Source organism: Tauraco erythrolophus, chromosome 17, assembly GCF_009769465.1.
Source record: "Tauraco erythrolophus isolate bTauEry1 chromosome 17, bTauEry1.pri, whole genome shotgun sequence".
Lineage (NCBI taxonomy): Eukaryota > Metazoa > Chordata > Aves > Musophagiformes > Musophagidae > Tauraco > Tauraco erythrolophus.
Genome location: NC_141481.1, coordinates 15,400,169 through 15,415,310, shown reverse-complemented (window position 1 = coordinate 15,415,310; position 15,142 = coordinate 15,400,169). Strand labels below are relative to the sequence as shown.

The 15,142-nt window shown below is 41.9% G+C and overlaps 1 protein-coding gene across 1 annotated transcript; it reads right to left on the bottom strand.

Annotated features, from left to right (window-relative positions):
* Positions 1-1,563: 1,563 nt before the first annotated feature.
* LOC104382800 (interleukin-9 receptor) lies at positions 1,564-14,472 on the bottom strand. The gene is made up of 9 exons (XM_086622434.1): positions 14,380-14,472; positions 7,573-7,660; positions 7,069-7,177; positions 5,485-5,678; positions 4,650-4,786; positions 4,145-4,319; positions 3,774-3,888; positions 2,611-2,695; positions 1,564-2,106 (listed from the first exon to the last, which is right to left on the bottom strand). Exons 1-9 carry the CDS (start codon positions 14,470-14,472, stop codon positions 1,564-1,566), a joined length of 1,539 nt encoding a protein of 512 aa, XP_086478560.1.
* Between the last annotated feature and the right edge of the window lie 670 nt (positions 14,473-15,142).

Sequence of the window (15,142 nt, the reverse complement as noted above, 5' to 3'; positions counted from 1 at the left end):
GGCATTTTGTTCTTTTTTTTTTTCTAGCTACAACTAACATTTTCTATGGTACCTTTCCTCTTTGCACTTTTCTCATTTTATAAGTAGCTGTATAAAAGCTGAAGCGGCTCAAAGTTGTTAGAGTTTCACCTGGACAATCGCTGATGCTGCAATATCATTTCAGTTCTTGCACCATCAGCCTGTTGTCATCTCCAGACTCAGTTCTTATAGTCTTCCTGTCCCGGTCTGATGGACACAGACAGCATTGTCTTTGACTTTTCATTACTCTTAGAAAATTTCTTACTACATTCAATATTTCTATTTCCTTTTGCTTCTCTATCTCATTAAGTTTTGCGCTCTCCCTTCCATAGCCTGACCTGCTGCTCCTTACTCATATCTGAATATAATTGTTCCCATTCTCCTTTTGCTAATATTACCAGTACAGAATACCTTGTTAACTGAACAAGATTTTATGAAACTGGTTCAATTTCTGTGCAGATGTTCATATCCAAGGGCTGTCAAGATCTGAGAGATTTAAGATACAATTGATCTGACAATTTCAGGAAGCATCCCTCTGATTCTGAAGATTTGAAATTGAAATTTGAAATAGGCAAAGAACTGGTCAGTTCTGGAGAAATAATAAAAGCCCTGGATAGGCAGTGAGCCTGGCCTGTTTTGTGGTTAAAGCTTATTTATGCTATTCTTGCTTTTCACCTTTCTCCATTAGATCAGCCCAGCTATTTAGCCTTAGAATAAATTTTTGTTAAAAATCAAAGCAGTACATGGGGCTTGGTTACTGCAAAATAGAAAGTTACAGCCATTCAGGATAATAAAGAACAAGGCCAACTGCCTGATTATCTTTAAATAGCGCAATTATAGATTCTGATTAAATCAGGAACCATTTGAAGTCATCAATATCATATTAAGAAGCAAAATCACCCTCTTTAGCAAAATTTTTTTGTCATGGTTTTGTGAAGAATTGTTGTACATCGTTTTAAAATAATGATGGAGTTTAAATCATGGTTTAGCACATTGCAAATATTGCTGCTTCTCAGTCCAGCAGATGCTAATGGTCAGGACAGAGTAAACATTAGGTTAATCTGATTTGCAGTGAGGAAAGAACTACCTATTGAGAGCAGTGCAGAGCTGTTGTCTCACAAGGCAATTTGGAAAGCATCATCTTACAGGGCGGGTAGAGGCACACAATCCCAATAGGTCTTCCTGAGGAAAAACAGCAGGTCTGTTTTTTTCCTGAGGAAAAACAGCTAAGTCTTCCTTAGACTAGGGGTTTGTTGGACTTCTGTTGCTGTCAGAAGGTTAATTTAGGGAAGGGCATGGTAATGAGTCTCCTGAGACAGCAGAAGTTGCTGGAGTCAGGCCTTGCCATGCCTGTGGGGGTAGAATTTGCTAGCCAAAGGAGATGGTCACAATCTTCTTTTGAAGTACACAAATTGAGGATTTACCTAAAAATGATACATGTTTGTAACTGTCTGCACAGTCGCCATTTAAGCCACTTGGGAAGACAGTGTTGGAAGGTGAGAGGACAGCAGAAAGATCTTTGCAGGCAGTATTCCTCAGGGAAGGTCACTGGTCATTCTGGTGTTTGACAAGACTCTTACCGTTGGAGAGGTTCAGTAGTTCAGCAGGAATCAAACCTCCTGAGGTATCATTGTCACACAAGGTACAATAGTCGCTATTGCCGAAGGACACGTTTGCCATCTCCAAAGATTCCTGAAGCATAAGGAAGTCACCCTCCTTTCCATGCTGTGAGTCAGAGGGATAATGCCTTCTCATGCTAGGGCTCTTAAGATTAGCTTTAATTATTTCAGAGGTTTTCAGGCCAACTGTATCATCGGCATGGTTTTGTGCAAACAATAGTCCCAGCCTCACTTCTATCTCTTCTGCTCTTACATACCTGCTGGGGACATACTGCTGGCTTGGACCTGAGGCAAATACCAAGTCGTCTTCTGCAGCAACCATATTTGTGTTTTCCACAGGTTTCAAGGAGATCTGGGAAATGAGTTCTTGGGTGTTTAGATCAGAAGTTCCATCTGCAGTCATTTTGTTTGAGTTGCTGGCCTCTTCTCTTCTGAGTTGAGTACAAGCCTCATTAGGTCCAACCCACTCCTAGTGAAAGGATCAGTAAGTTCAGGACATTTTGCTTAGAGTTGGAATTTGCAAAATACCTGTTCTTTCTATATGGCTTTGGCACAATAATCCAGAGGTTTAGTGCAAATCTACTGGGAAAAGTTAGAGTAATAGGGTAGAGAATCTAGCTGCTAATTTCACAAGATTTCACAAGAAATTGCCAAGATTTCACCTCCAGGATATACTGCAAGCTGCTTCTATTGCTTTGGCTCTGCAAAAGGGCACACAGGACACACCTTTCATGTTCAGCATGGAGAGGGAGTAACTGGAGGAATTTTATTTCTAAGGAGAGAGAAGCTGGAAGAAGCTCTGGTGATGTGGCTAGTATGTGGAGGCAGGAAACTAAGAAACTGTGAACTCCCAGGAAGACCAGAACCATGTGTCAGTAACTCTGCTTGGGAGCTAGAATGATTAATCCCAGAAAAAAAAATCCTCCCCTCACGAAATGAGAGTCATAAGAAAGAAATGAAACTTTTTTCTTACCTTAAAATTCCCATTGTGGAAATTATAGAGTGGCTGAAAGAAAGCAGCTGGTGTGGGAATGTTAAAGCAGGAGAGGCTTTTTGCCCTGTAGTGAGAAAACAACACTTAAAGTAAAAAAGCAGAAAATTTTTCTGTATTCTGTCTCAATGATATAGCACACTGATTAGATGAAAGCCCCACACTTACATTAGAAAGGTTGAATGAGAAGCTCATTTCACATGATTTCTGACATCTCATGCAATTTTTTTGTCTGCCTCCTGTGCATGCATTTAATGTTTCTAGGCTGAAGCGCAGTCTTAAAAGTTTCTGAGGAATGCTATATGCTGCGAACGCGATACTAGTCTATTACTCATTATATGCACTGAGCTATTTATGCATTTGTTTAGCAACTTATTTGATCTAAATCGCTGTTTCTGGAAGTGTTTTAGAGAGTTCTAGTTTCATTACATTTAGACAGAGAAATTCTGCCAGACATTCTAGCCCCTTTATTAGAGTCTATCCTGTAAAAATATTTTATCATATTGATGTCATGTATTCTGTGTTTCTAAGAGTGATATGTGTATGGAGCATAATAGTGTATATCAAGGCAGAAAAGGAAGAAGCATGAGAGTTACCTTTGCTCTGCCAGCATAAAAAATTGCAGAGGATGGTTGAACCAACGTTCTAGAAACACTTTTTTCTCTGTACAACTTGGTTCCAGAACCTAAGAAACACTGAATCTAAGTCAGTGTAGTTTGCTTATGTTGGTATTTTACATACTGACTGCTGCCAGGTGTGTCACAAGTAGCTTAACATTGACTGATACCAGTTTAACCACCTTTATGGATTGCTGCATATCTACACTTTTGATTTATCTACATGAAAATGAAAAAAAAAATTCCATATATTTTTTAAATTTCTTTAACTTCCTGAGACCCTCAGCCTTGAGCTTCAGCTGAGTGTGGGTGCCACAAAGGAGCTTTGGTCTCCTTAAGGATTGTGTAATGAGTCTTGAACTGTCATCAGCCAAGGAACATATCGTGTCCCAAGATCATCAAAAGAGCTTTTAAAAACAATTTAATCTGTGCAGCAGAAATAGGAAGCAAAAGGGATATAAGGACACTTGATTTACCCTCTTCAGGCTATAAAGATCAAGGGGAACTTAATAAAAAGCTAAAACTCACCTTGAAGAAAGCTTGCAGTTCCAAAATAAATAGAGTAAAGTGCCAAAACTCAGAGGAATGAACAAGAAATGCATAGTTCTGGTATTTAGGATCTTTTCAGACAGTTTTGGTACACCTAGGAAAAGAATCAACACAAAAATCATAGAATGGTAATTGATAAAAAGTCTGGAAGTCAAGATAGAGCCCCAAATAACCACACAATGCAAATTAAATAGGCTGCTAAAGACCTCAAGGAAAGTGATTTGGCTATGAAAACTTGAAGGAAGGTAGTTCTGATTGGAAAAGCTTCATTTTTACCAGATAACTTCTTTTTCTTTTGGAACAGGGGCATGAAGAGACGCGAATTAAGATAAAAACAACATTCTTTGTACCTGCTTTTTGAAACACTGTTGTCTGGCTCCACTCGCTCCACTGACTATGGTACGAGTCCTCATTTTCAGAAACTTTGCAGCGAACTCGTGCAATGTAAGCAACACCACTGTGAAGCTCTGTGACTTCAATTTCTACCTGTGGTAGTGAACTGGACAGTGTCTTGTTCAACGCGATCTGCAAAGTATTACAAAGCATTTCTGTTAACAAGGCCAGGCAAAGGGATGATCTTTTAAATACTCTTCCCCGCCCTTTTCTTTTCCAAACCCTCTTTTCTTGAATGCAAGAAGAGGGCCTGCATGATGATGGATGACTTCTGAGTGCAGGGTTCAGGAGAAGATTTATTGATCTTCAGTATTGATGTTTTATATAAAATATTTCAGCCTTGATGTGGGAAACCAGAAAGCCCAGCTTAAAGCAGTCAGCTGCCAGACGGCCCTGAGCTGAGCAGCGAGGCCTTTGCACCCGAAGAGCAAGGCAGTATAAGTGAGTGCCTCATTCAGTTACCTCCCAGGATGTGCTGTACTCCTTATATTGCAACTCATATTGAAGAATTTCAACAAGGTACCAAGGCACACTCCACCATATCTGACACTTGCTGGCAGTGACGTTGCTCTGGATGTTCAAAGGTGGATCAAGTTTTACTGCAAATAGAGAGGGAGGTTTTTTCACAATATTTGGGACATGAACACCACAGGAGGCGATGCATGATACTAGGCTGACTAAAGTCTTGGAAGATAAAGCTGGGTCTAAAGAGTGGTACTAAGACCAGCAGTAGACCAAATTAGCTTACAGGGTGGGTCAGAACAGCTACAGAACTGACATAAATTAATGATAACTCTAAGAGCCCCTGGGGATAGTTCTGCAAGCAAAGAACCACTCTGGATGCCACATTCTGCTTTTCCAACATACCACTAATATAGACAGGATCTGGGATTTCAAATGCTAGAGCATTTCTCTGAAGTACCAGGCCATGGGACATTGAATTAGGTCCATGACTCTGATTCCTCGTGACTTTATTTCTTAGGAAAAAATCCAACTATAGAGGCAATCACATTGTACGTTATCCATGGCACAAGAAAACTTGATGCAGATGAGAAGTATACTTGAAAGTACTCCAGAGTCAGCCCTCTCTGAAGTCCTGGAAAAATCAGAACAGAGACACACTGGGACTGCATCCTTACTGATGAAGTCCACATAGTGCACTCTCCAGGGATGGGCACTCTGGCTTGTTTCCATGATTTTCACTCGCTGCCTTTGAGACACCTTTGTTAGACAGTCAGACGTACCTCAAGGCTGCTAGGCAGAGCCTCAGCCCACAGCTGCCCTGATTCATACTCACTGTGCTTCCGGGGACTGTACTCTGGAAAGGTAATGTACGTGTGATTATGTCCAAAGAAGTTCCCTTGGAGAGAGACTCTATAACCATCTGTTTCCAAGATCTGGCTGGCTAAATGGATTATGCAGTGGTATTGATTCCGCATGCTCTCTTTGGCAGTCAGTTTGCAGCTGGCGTTTTGGCCCTTTGACCAGAGGCTAGAAGGACAAAAGGGCTGAAAGTTTCTTTTAAGTCATACGATCAAGTGCTTTTCAGTTTATGAAAGATGGGTGACAGCTTAGCACAGCCCCACGTTCTGGAAAAACATGAATCTCTTTAGTGCAGACAGCAGAGAAAGCAATGCTAAAGCTGGCTGGATGGCAGGGCTGAAGAAGGAGGAAGGAAATACCTTCATCATCTCACTGCTGAGAGCACCAGGCTTCCCAGGAGCTGCACACAGAGCCCAGTACCTGCCCCCTGCTCCCTCTGAAAGTGAGAGGGCTGCTATGTGTTGCTGCCCGAAAAGCAGCTGGTGTATGGGGGTAGGAGTGGGTGGGCAGTTACTTACCAATGCACAACTAACAAGTTGTGCATTAAAGCCTCTTTTGCTATGAACAAACCAGTACTGACAGCAAAACATGTTAGAAGTTGGTTTGTTGTTTGTTGGGGTTTTTTGAATATTCACAAGCTTCAGCACAGCATAGCAGGATGAATGACAGAAAATATCATCTTGGGGAAATAGACTTCTATTATTAAATTATCTAACGTAGCCATTTATTAGCAAATTTTTCATTGTGCATGTGACCCCATGATAAACTGGGATACCACAGTTTATCAGCTTGCCGTTTTCTCATAGATTTAAAAGCCGGTATCGTTACAAGTTAGGCTATTTCTGACTTAACCTTACCAGATTATATGAGGCATCTAACGTCAGTGTGGCTCACCCTCATGTAATAGTTCAGTAGTTATTGGTAGTCAAGACAATGTTATTATATAACCTAAATGAATTCATCTCAAATTAGCGTACCACAATGCTTATTATCCCATCACCTGGCAAACCATTCACCTGATTTCTTCTGTTAGAGAAAAAATTATTCACATAATATTCTAAATCTGTTATTAAAGCTTATAACTCACTGGACTTTCAAAATCCTTTTGTATATATATCTTAACTAATTTAGATTAAACCACTAGGGAATTAATTTTGAGGCAAAAAGACAAGAAGTGACTAGAAACTGATTAGGCAGCTTGATGTAGGATGGGCTCTGGAAGCCCCCAGATCATGGGGAGCGGAGGCTGGGATGGGAATGCTCTCTGCCAGAAGGGGACACTGGACCGACAGACTGCCCTGAGTGGGCATGAGATCACACAGCCGTGTGTGCCGGACCTCTGCTGCACCCCGCAAGGGTGCGGGCCCACAAAGCAGCATGAAGGCAGCAGCTTTGGGGGCAGCTGGGGCGCAGGGCGGTGCAGTGGCACAGTGTGCCACGTGTCTCCTGCTGCACAGGGAGCAAAGCTCATGCTGGGCCTCGTCTCTGCTCCTCGGCATGTTCCTGCCTGTGCCCAGGCTGGGGCTGCACTAGACAGCTGGTGGTGCGCAGCTCTTACTTGGTGAAGTGCAGGTGGAAAGGTCCATCGCCCACAGGCTCCTCCGTTGCCCACATGCAGCTCACGGTGGTCACATAGTTGTTCAGACAGATCAGGCTGCCAGGAAACTCTGCGGAGGAGGAAGACCAGAGCTGCATTCATATACCACCTGATGAGGCCTCACGTGGCACGTGGAGCACGTTACTTGCCAGTGCTTCCTTTACTGACACCTCATCTATCCTTCCTCATGATGTTCTTCCACTCTTGTATCACACTGCATGAGATGAACGTAAGATCTTAGGGCAGGGACCTTTGGCAGTGGCTCCATTTTTCCGCTGCCCAGCTTGTCCAGTACGTGCTCAGTTCCCCAGGCCTGGCATTGCCAGCCAGCTGTACTGACTCCTGGGACCTGGGGAAGGGCAGTCACAAGATCTTGTGTTGTACACCTTAGGGTCTGTGAATGAAAAATGAGCACACACATGTGCCTCTTTTCCCATAGTGGATCTATTCCAAATTTCCTCTTACCTCTCCCTTCTCCTCCACCAAAGAGCAGCACAGCAGTAATGCACAGCTGGAGCCCCATCTGCCACACATCTCCCATTCCACACAGTATCTAAAACAGAGAAATTGTTAGAAGCAGTTTCGTCAGTATTTGTACCAGCAGGTTGCAGCTTCAGCCTTGACACAAGCTGGCCTTGACTGTCAGACAGGGCACCAACTCAGCTGTATCATTTCTTCTCCAGGAACTGTTCTTCTCATGGTAGTAAATAATACCTTTCACAGGAAGCTAGAGCACCAGCTGCCTGGAAGGATATCTTTAATTCCTGCCATTCGATTGGGGGTGGGGGCAGTGTCCATTTTCCCTTCTTCCTGCATATTTTGGCATCTGGTTTATGACAACTTAAGAGCAGTAGAGAGCCACAGTGGGCTGGAACTAATGTTCATGTTTCTCCATATCCTATTTCTGACAGTAACCAAAACCAGATGCTTAGAGAAAACCGTAGCAATAGAGGAAGCATAGATGTTCTTCTCCGAGAACATTCTCAGCCTTCAGACATTTGCAGCTCAGGGGCCTCCTCGAGCAGACATAATTTCTGCATGTTCAAGACTTCAATAGATTTTCCTGTCCATCAGGAGTAGTCACCTGCTGAAAGCCATCTACACCACAAACACTGCTGCCTGCCTTTAATGATGTTTCTTTTTTTCCTTGAGGGAGTTAAGTAACTGGCCTTCTGCACCTCCTCTTTCTCTTCACTAGAGGAACACTTGCTTGACCTGCTGGTGTCACCAAACTTCTGAGGGAGCCTTTCTGCAAGCCACTTGGAGTTGTCCTGAGCTAGTGTGAAAGGGTTTGAGGTCAGGACCAAAAACTGGGATAGAAATGGGTGTTCTAGCCTATAGATTTTCTGTTTTAGATATTCACTTATTTCATATCTGAGCAGAACTAAGACCTGTCATAGTTTTCTCTCTCAGACACGCAAACACAAGAAGCTACAATTCCAAGCAAATAACCAAGTGGCTTATCTGCAGTATGGGAATCTTGGGATCATATTTCCTTCCCATAAGCATTTTCTTGCTGTAAAAGAAAACTCCAAAAGACAGAAACAGAAAGAATAGCTGGTATGCTCCTGGTCAAAGCACTCATTGGGGATATAGAATACTTAAGGCCTAGTTATTACTTCAGTTTACTGAAGAGTTGTGTAGGGATATTTGTGTCTTCTGCAACATGGAACACTCCACAAGGTTAAGCTAAACTCCCTCTCTTTCTGTTTAAACAGAAATTCCGTTCTGTGAATTCTTTCCTGATGATAATTTAAAATGATACTTTTTCATAAAAAGGTTATGATTTGATGATTTTCCAGCAAAAAAAGTTTAACGTGAAGAATCCTAACCTGATCTACTCAGCAATATACGATGTTTTCTTTAAGGTGCTTCCAGTTTGCAATATTTGCCGTTATCTTAATGCAGCAAACAAGCCCCGCACCTCTGCAGGTAGTGTGCTGCTCTAAGGAGCCCATGACTCAGAAAACCCGGAAAACGTGGAGTGAGTTTGTAGACAGAGACCACTAATAAGTATAGATAAAAACAGTTACTTGAAAAATTAAAAAAATATTGGAGGAACACTGTTTGCACTGCTTGCCCAGCATGGACACTGAACTGAGCTCCTGGGCTGAGGTAATGAGAGGCTGTGAGAATGTTCTGCCTTGAAAGAGTTTAGCTTAGTTATTGCAAAAAAGAAAAAACAACCAAAAGTTGCCAGCAGTTATGATCGCTCTTTCAGAAGAATCTAGGGAAAAGAGAGAAAGAAGTGCCAGGATTGGAGAAACACTAAGTACAGCATCGGCACAAGACTGGCACGAGACGGGTATCGCCTGGCCATAGAATAAGATCGCAGTTTCTAACCAACAAAGGATCTGAAGTAGTCTTGAATAAGAGTGAGTGAGAAAAAGCCCACGCTTAGCAAGGATTGTGATATTTCAATCATTAGGACTGTTTTACTGAAGGGATTAAATGATGTGATGGCTACAGTAGCAGGAGCTGGACTCCATGACCAAGAGTATCCTTCCAGTCCCAGATTTCACAAAGCTAGACAGCAGCATCCACATATCAACCTCTTTCCTGTAATTATGCCTGCTTACGTGTCCCTTTTCTGAATTAAATAGTAAAATAATTACAATATTTCACAAACTGATCAAGAGAAAAGGAATCTTTCTGGCTTCGACTTCACCACCTCTTCATTTACGGGTTTTTTGTAAATATCCTGTTTTGCTGTAGACCTTCTTCAGAGTGGGGGTTGTTGAGAGGAAGTGTCACCATTAGCTGATTTTAGCTGGGGGAGGCTGGGAGGCATGAAGTCTCTCCTGCTTATCATTCTAATCAGAGTTGCATACGATCCCTGTGATAAATACAGTAAGAGTGACTAAATATGAAATAGAGAGAGCTGCATTAAGTAGAGTTATACATGTGCTTACAAGAACTTGTTCAGGCACACACACGAACAAACAAACATACATACGTCAAGATAACTAAACCAGGACAGAATATTTCCAGGTAATTGCTACTAATTTGATACCCGGCCTCCCCTGCAACAAGATGGTCTTTCTTCAGTTCTGCAATGTTTGAAACATGTCAGACATTTCCTGACTCTCTAGCTCACCTGGAAACAAATACAGCATATTTAAATGCAAATTTGTGTGTTAGCAGCCATGAATGTTAGTCATAAGTAGGTTGTGGAACACTGAATTCTGAAAGGCTTATCAGAAAATGATTCTGCAGTACATCAATGCAATTAGAGGAGCTAACACGCAGACTGTGGATGCATATCAATTAAAAGAAATGTTATTGCAGCTACATGTTGTATTCGTAACTCCATTATTAGTTCATTTTTTCTGTTGGGATCCACACTTTAAACAAAATCTTACTGAAAAGATGAAAATAATTCTGAAAAGGGCTATAAGAATGATTTAATCGTGGATAACTTTCCTCAGAAATGAACAGCTAAAGACCAACTAAATCTCTTTAACTTAACCAAAAGAAACACTAAGTACAAACTTCATACCAGCCTTAAGTATCTTACATGGGAAGAAGATTTCAGGTAGGAGAAAAGTAGTTTTGTTTTGTTTGTTTTTTAATCTACTAGAGAAAAATGGAAAGAATCCAGTAGTTGGGCACTGAAGATAGATACAATTAGACAGAAACAAAGTGCAGAATTTGTACAAAGTGGAACTACCTTTATTGCTGGAACCTCTTGCCTAAACATACAATCCAAGACTTGTAGACTATAAATCTTGGTTAGGTATCTTAAAAAAAAAAAAAAATCCTTAGCTCAGATGGAAGTCATGAAATTGATGCAGGGCTTTGCTCTAATTGTCCTACAGTGATCACGATAGTGTTCTTCTCTTAACATTGGCAATCTTCAGCATTACAAAGGTAAACCTATAGTACATCCTAATAAGCTGGTTCACAAATGGGCCCTATCACTTCACAGTAACTGCCAGACACTTCCCACTTATGAAGAAAGGAAATAACTGTATGTTTTGCAGTGTTCAGGTGAAATACCAATTGCAAGCACAGAGACGTATTAATGGGGTCATTTGAGTAATGTCTGCTGATGCTTGCAATGAGTTTGGCCTTGCAAGAATATAGCTGCAAACTTTGCTAAAATTTCAGAGAATCCAGAGATGCTCACACGCCTTTTCTCATCTTTCATGCTCACTGTGCATCCCACCTGGTTCAAGTCACTCAGCTGTGGGAAAAGATTTGCCACATTACCTTAAGGCAAGTTGAACTGATGATAGCCCAGCCTAACTATAGACGAACTGTCCTGTCAAGTCCCAGAAGAAAATGACTGCTTTGGTGAAATTCTCTTCCTCTTATGTAGGTCAATACAAAGGTTTTGATAGACCATGTAGCAAAATGGACATGGTCAATTCAAACCTCAGCTCCTTTTGGTGCTGGACAGCAGACAATGACAGAATGGCACAAAAATGAGGCAAGTGCAAAAGCACTTTGCAATTTCAGTGAGAATGGCTGGGCGAGGGGATTCTTAGTGACATAGCAGTTGTTCATCATTCTTCCCAGTGACCATCATCTCTGAACACTGCCAGTTCTTCCTGCAACAGGAGGAAGGCAAGAAGCTGATTATCAGCCAGGAACCAAGCAAAAACCTGTAAGGTGCCAGCATCATTGCAAGGCAACATCTTGTTGGCATGCCCTATGTCCAGTGCTAGCAGCAAGGGCACTATTACAGCAGCTGGGGGACTGGAAGGCAAGCCAACTTCCTAGCCAGGTTGCTTGATGCTTTTTTCCTAATGCCCAGTTTCTGCAGAACTGTTGAGTTGTGGGTGAAGGCAGAAAACCCCTGTGAAAACTGTAGGTGTGGGAGGTGTCAGAGGGAGGGAGAAGAACCACCTTCGCTCTGCAGGAAAGGAAGAGACCAAATGTCTGAGAGAAAGCCCTGAAACGATACATCAGGTATGCTGCCACTAATCCAGGTGTTGGCTTAGCAACAGAAGCTGACTGGTGACCTCGAGTTCCCAAGTGGTCTCAAGCTGGTTGCAATGGTGTTTCCATCCTTCCTGTATGTTTCCAGGGTAGAGTTCTTCTGCCTGTTATCAGCTCAAGGAAATGAGGCCTTGCAGCTGTGCCTTTCCCCTCCCCTCCTGTGGTTCCATCAGCTGCCTCCATTTCCCAAAAGTAATTCCAAGTCATTTTAGACTTTGTACAATTGTCATTCAGAATTTGTACAATACAGATTTTCCAAATGCTCTCAACTGTTTATCAAAAGAAAGACAAGTGATTGACTGTTATTGCTATATCTGTATTACCAGAAATCCATATTCAAAGTTCTGGCTAACCCCCACATTTGGGGTCCAGTAGAACACACAATGAAAAGATGGCCTTTGACTTTAAAAATTTGTAGGGTAAAAAAAATTATTTGATAGATACCACTGAGAGGGGAAGTAATACAAGAAGGTGACAGCACAGTCTCAGCATGTGTGTAGCCTAGATATCGTCCGGATTTTAGCAACTCAGCAAAGCAGAGCTTTAAGGAGAGGCTTGAAGAATGAGGTTGAGGTAGCTCTAGAGAATTGTAGGCAGCACCTTCAGTGTGTAAGCAGTTGTATGGAGGAAGGTTAGGAGGAGTTGATTTGATCTAGTGGGAGGTGGAAGCTGGTGTCATAGAAAGAGTTGACTTCTTGATATGAAATGAGAGATGAGAGGACAAGGAGAGGCCATCAGTGACTTTGAAAGTCGGGAAAAGAAGCTTGTGTTTGATGTGATAGAGAAAGGGAAATAGAAGAATTGTGTAGAGAAATGTAACGGCATCAAAGTGATGGACACAAAAAAGGACCTTTGCATCTCCAACCTTTGGATGACTACAAGTAAGCCAAGATCAGCTTTACAAAGGCCTGATAAAACATGAAATTGAAGTGTCATATAAGAGCATGAACAAGGATTTCATGTGGAGATACATGCATAAGATTCTTCAATATGCTTGAGTACCCTTTGATACATGCAGTGATATTATATGCTAGCCCAGAGCAGACAGCCAAGACTCCTAGGTTCTGTCCTACCTCTGCCATCAACTTTTACATAGAGTAGATTGTTTCTCAGTGCAGTTTTTCTTGTTGCAGCCTACTCGTATGGTCTGCTATGCTCACCTAAATCTTAAAGTCAGAAGCTTCAGGCTGTGATTTGGCAGTGGCTCTGACTTCTTCCAAAACGTGCTCTGCTTGCTCTCCCTCCCACAGCAAGATACAAGGAGTGTTGCACAGTGGGAGCAGGCACAGCAGACCTGGACCCTTGAACGCACCTTAGCAATCAGCGATAAATAAGCTGCTCTTCCTTGGCCATAATCCCTTCCTTTGCTTCGATCTCTTCCAAAGGCAGCACCAACAGGCGCTAAAGAAAGGCAGGACACTGACTCACACCTATGAAGTAAAACAGTGACAGGCAATAGTGTGCCTGTACCAACATTCTCCAAAGCGATCCATTGTGCTACTAAGTGTGATTGTTTATCATGGGTACTCCTTCAATTATCCCTGCCTACAAGACAATATTTTGTAGGTCCTTTAAGAAAAAATGATAGATTATCTACCTCCTGAATACATAGGCTTCTAAGCACATGTCTGACAGAAGCACGTCAAGTGCACATAGCAGGCTCACATGATCAGCATGAAAACTGCTGGAGAATAAGGAAGAAGTAGTAGGATTTCTTCATCTGCACAGATGATCAGAGACAAGCCCATATAACCGGTCTTTTTCTCCCTTCATCTTTGGAGAGTAATTCTTCCACAATTTGGTGCTCATGAACAACTATATACTTTTATATTTGATAGACTTAGATCTCAGAGGCTGAAAAAAGCTGCTACAAAGGATGACAACTACAGTAAAGTAGTACTACAGTAAAGTGATATTCATACACACACATATATATGTATATACACATACATACATACATTTTAAAAGAGCATAATTTTGTCTGCAAAGTCCCAAACACTGAGAGCTATTTTGGCTGGATTAATTTACATTCCTCCTGTTTTGGTCAGAGAGGAGTACCTAAAAATAATTTGTTCAAGATAGTGCCTCTTTCTAGCACAATCCACATCAGAATTAACGCGATAGTGTGGTTTTGTGCTCAGCAAACTAGAAGAACAGAAGTGCAAAGACCCTTCTGGTGGTTTTATTGTTCCAGGTTTCAAGTAAAATACAGAATACAGAATTCCACATTTAGGCAAAGAAATTATTTTTCAATATCTTAGCTCAGTAGCTGTATCCTATCATTATTTACTGGCATGCATAGCACAGGAATATGTTAAACTCTCTTACCAGCTCAAAGGAAACTTCACTTTTTGCACTGCTGCTGTCCCTTGATAGTTTAGGCTGTGTGGTTTGATGATCAGACAGTCGCAGCAGTGGCATAATAAAGCAGAGCTTACTGTGCTCGATTTTAAAGATAATCTCAAGAACCAATGAAAAACTGCTCAGATTATCAGATGGTGTTAAAGTAGCTGCATCTGCAATTACTCATCAGTGATGGAGAAACGGAGGAATTTCTGTTAAAGGGTTAACATTTAAAGGGCCAAGTAATTTGAATATAAAAGTACCTTCTTGCAACATTTATATAAAAAAGGCCAACAGAAGAGCCCTCTAAGTGACCTAAAGCCATTTCCTAGCCCTGTCTGGATGTGAGATAAGACTGCTTCCATCCCAGGCCTCTGCCCAACTGTGCTCAGACACCTGAGGCATCGCTGAGCTGCCCTGTCCCATATTCCTCCACAGCCTATTGCTGCACTATGCTCCAAGGGGCAACTCTGGAAGCAAAGGCAAACAAGCATTGCAGTGCTTCCATGTCCAAATTGGAGAGTGTATAAGGAACAGATCTTTCCAAACCCAGCTGCAATGCTGCAGTGGTAGTGTTACAGTCAGGATCTACTAAGTCAGTCATGTACGTGACTCTAGTGCCAGAGAAGAGGAAGAGAGAAGCAGGCAAAGCACAGGCTGAATAAGCCTGCCAATATTAGCTTCAGGGGCCAAGGGACAGGAAGGCAGGGGCCACGCAGAAAGGGAGACAGATGTTTCTAAATTGGTA

Bases quoted from the DNA above. Each gene is read 5' to 3' on its own strand.
- LOC104382800 (XM_086622434.1), bottom strand. From the start codon at position 14,472: ATGCCACTGCTGCGACTGTCTGATCATCAAACCACACAGCCTAAACTA. The intron at 5,679-7,068 runs GTAAGAGCTGCG...TTGTCCTTCTAG, and splicing joins TTCCACCTGCACTTCACCAA to CCTCTGGTCAAAGGGCCAAA. The intron at 4,787-5,484 runs GTGAGTATGAAT...CTCTATTTGCAG, and splicing joins GTACAGTCCCCGGAAGCACA to TAAAACTTGATCCACCTTTG.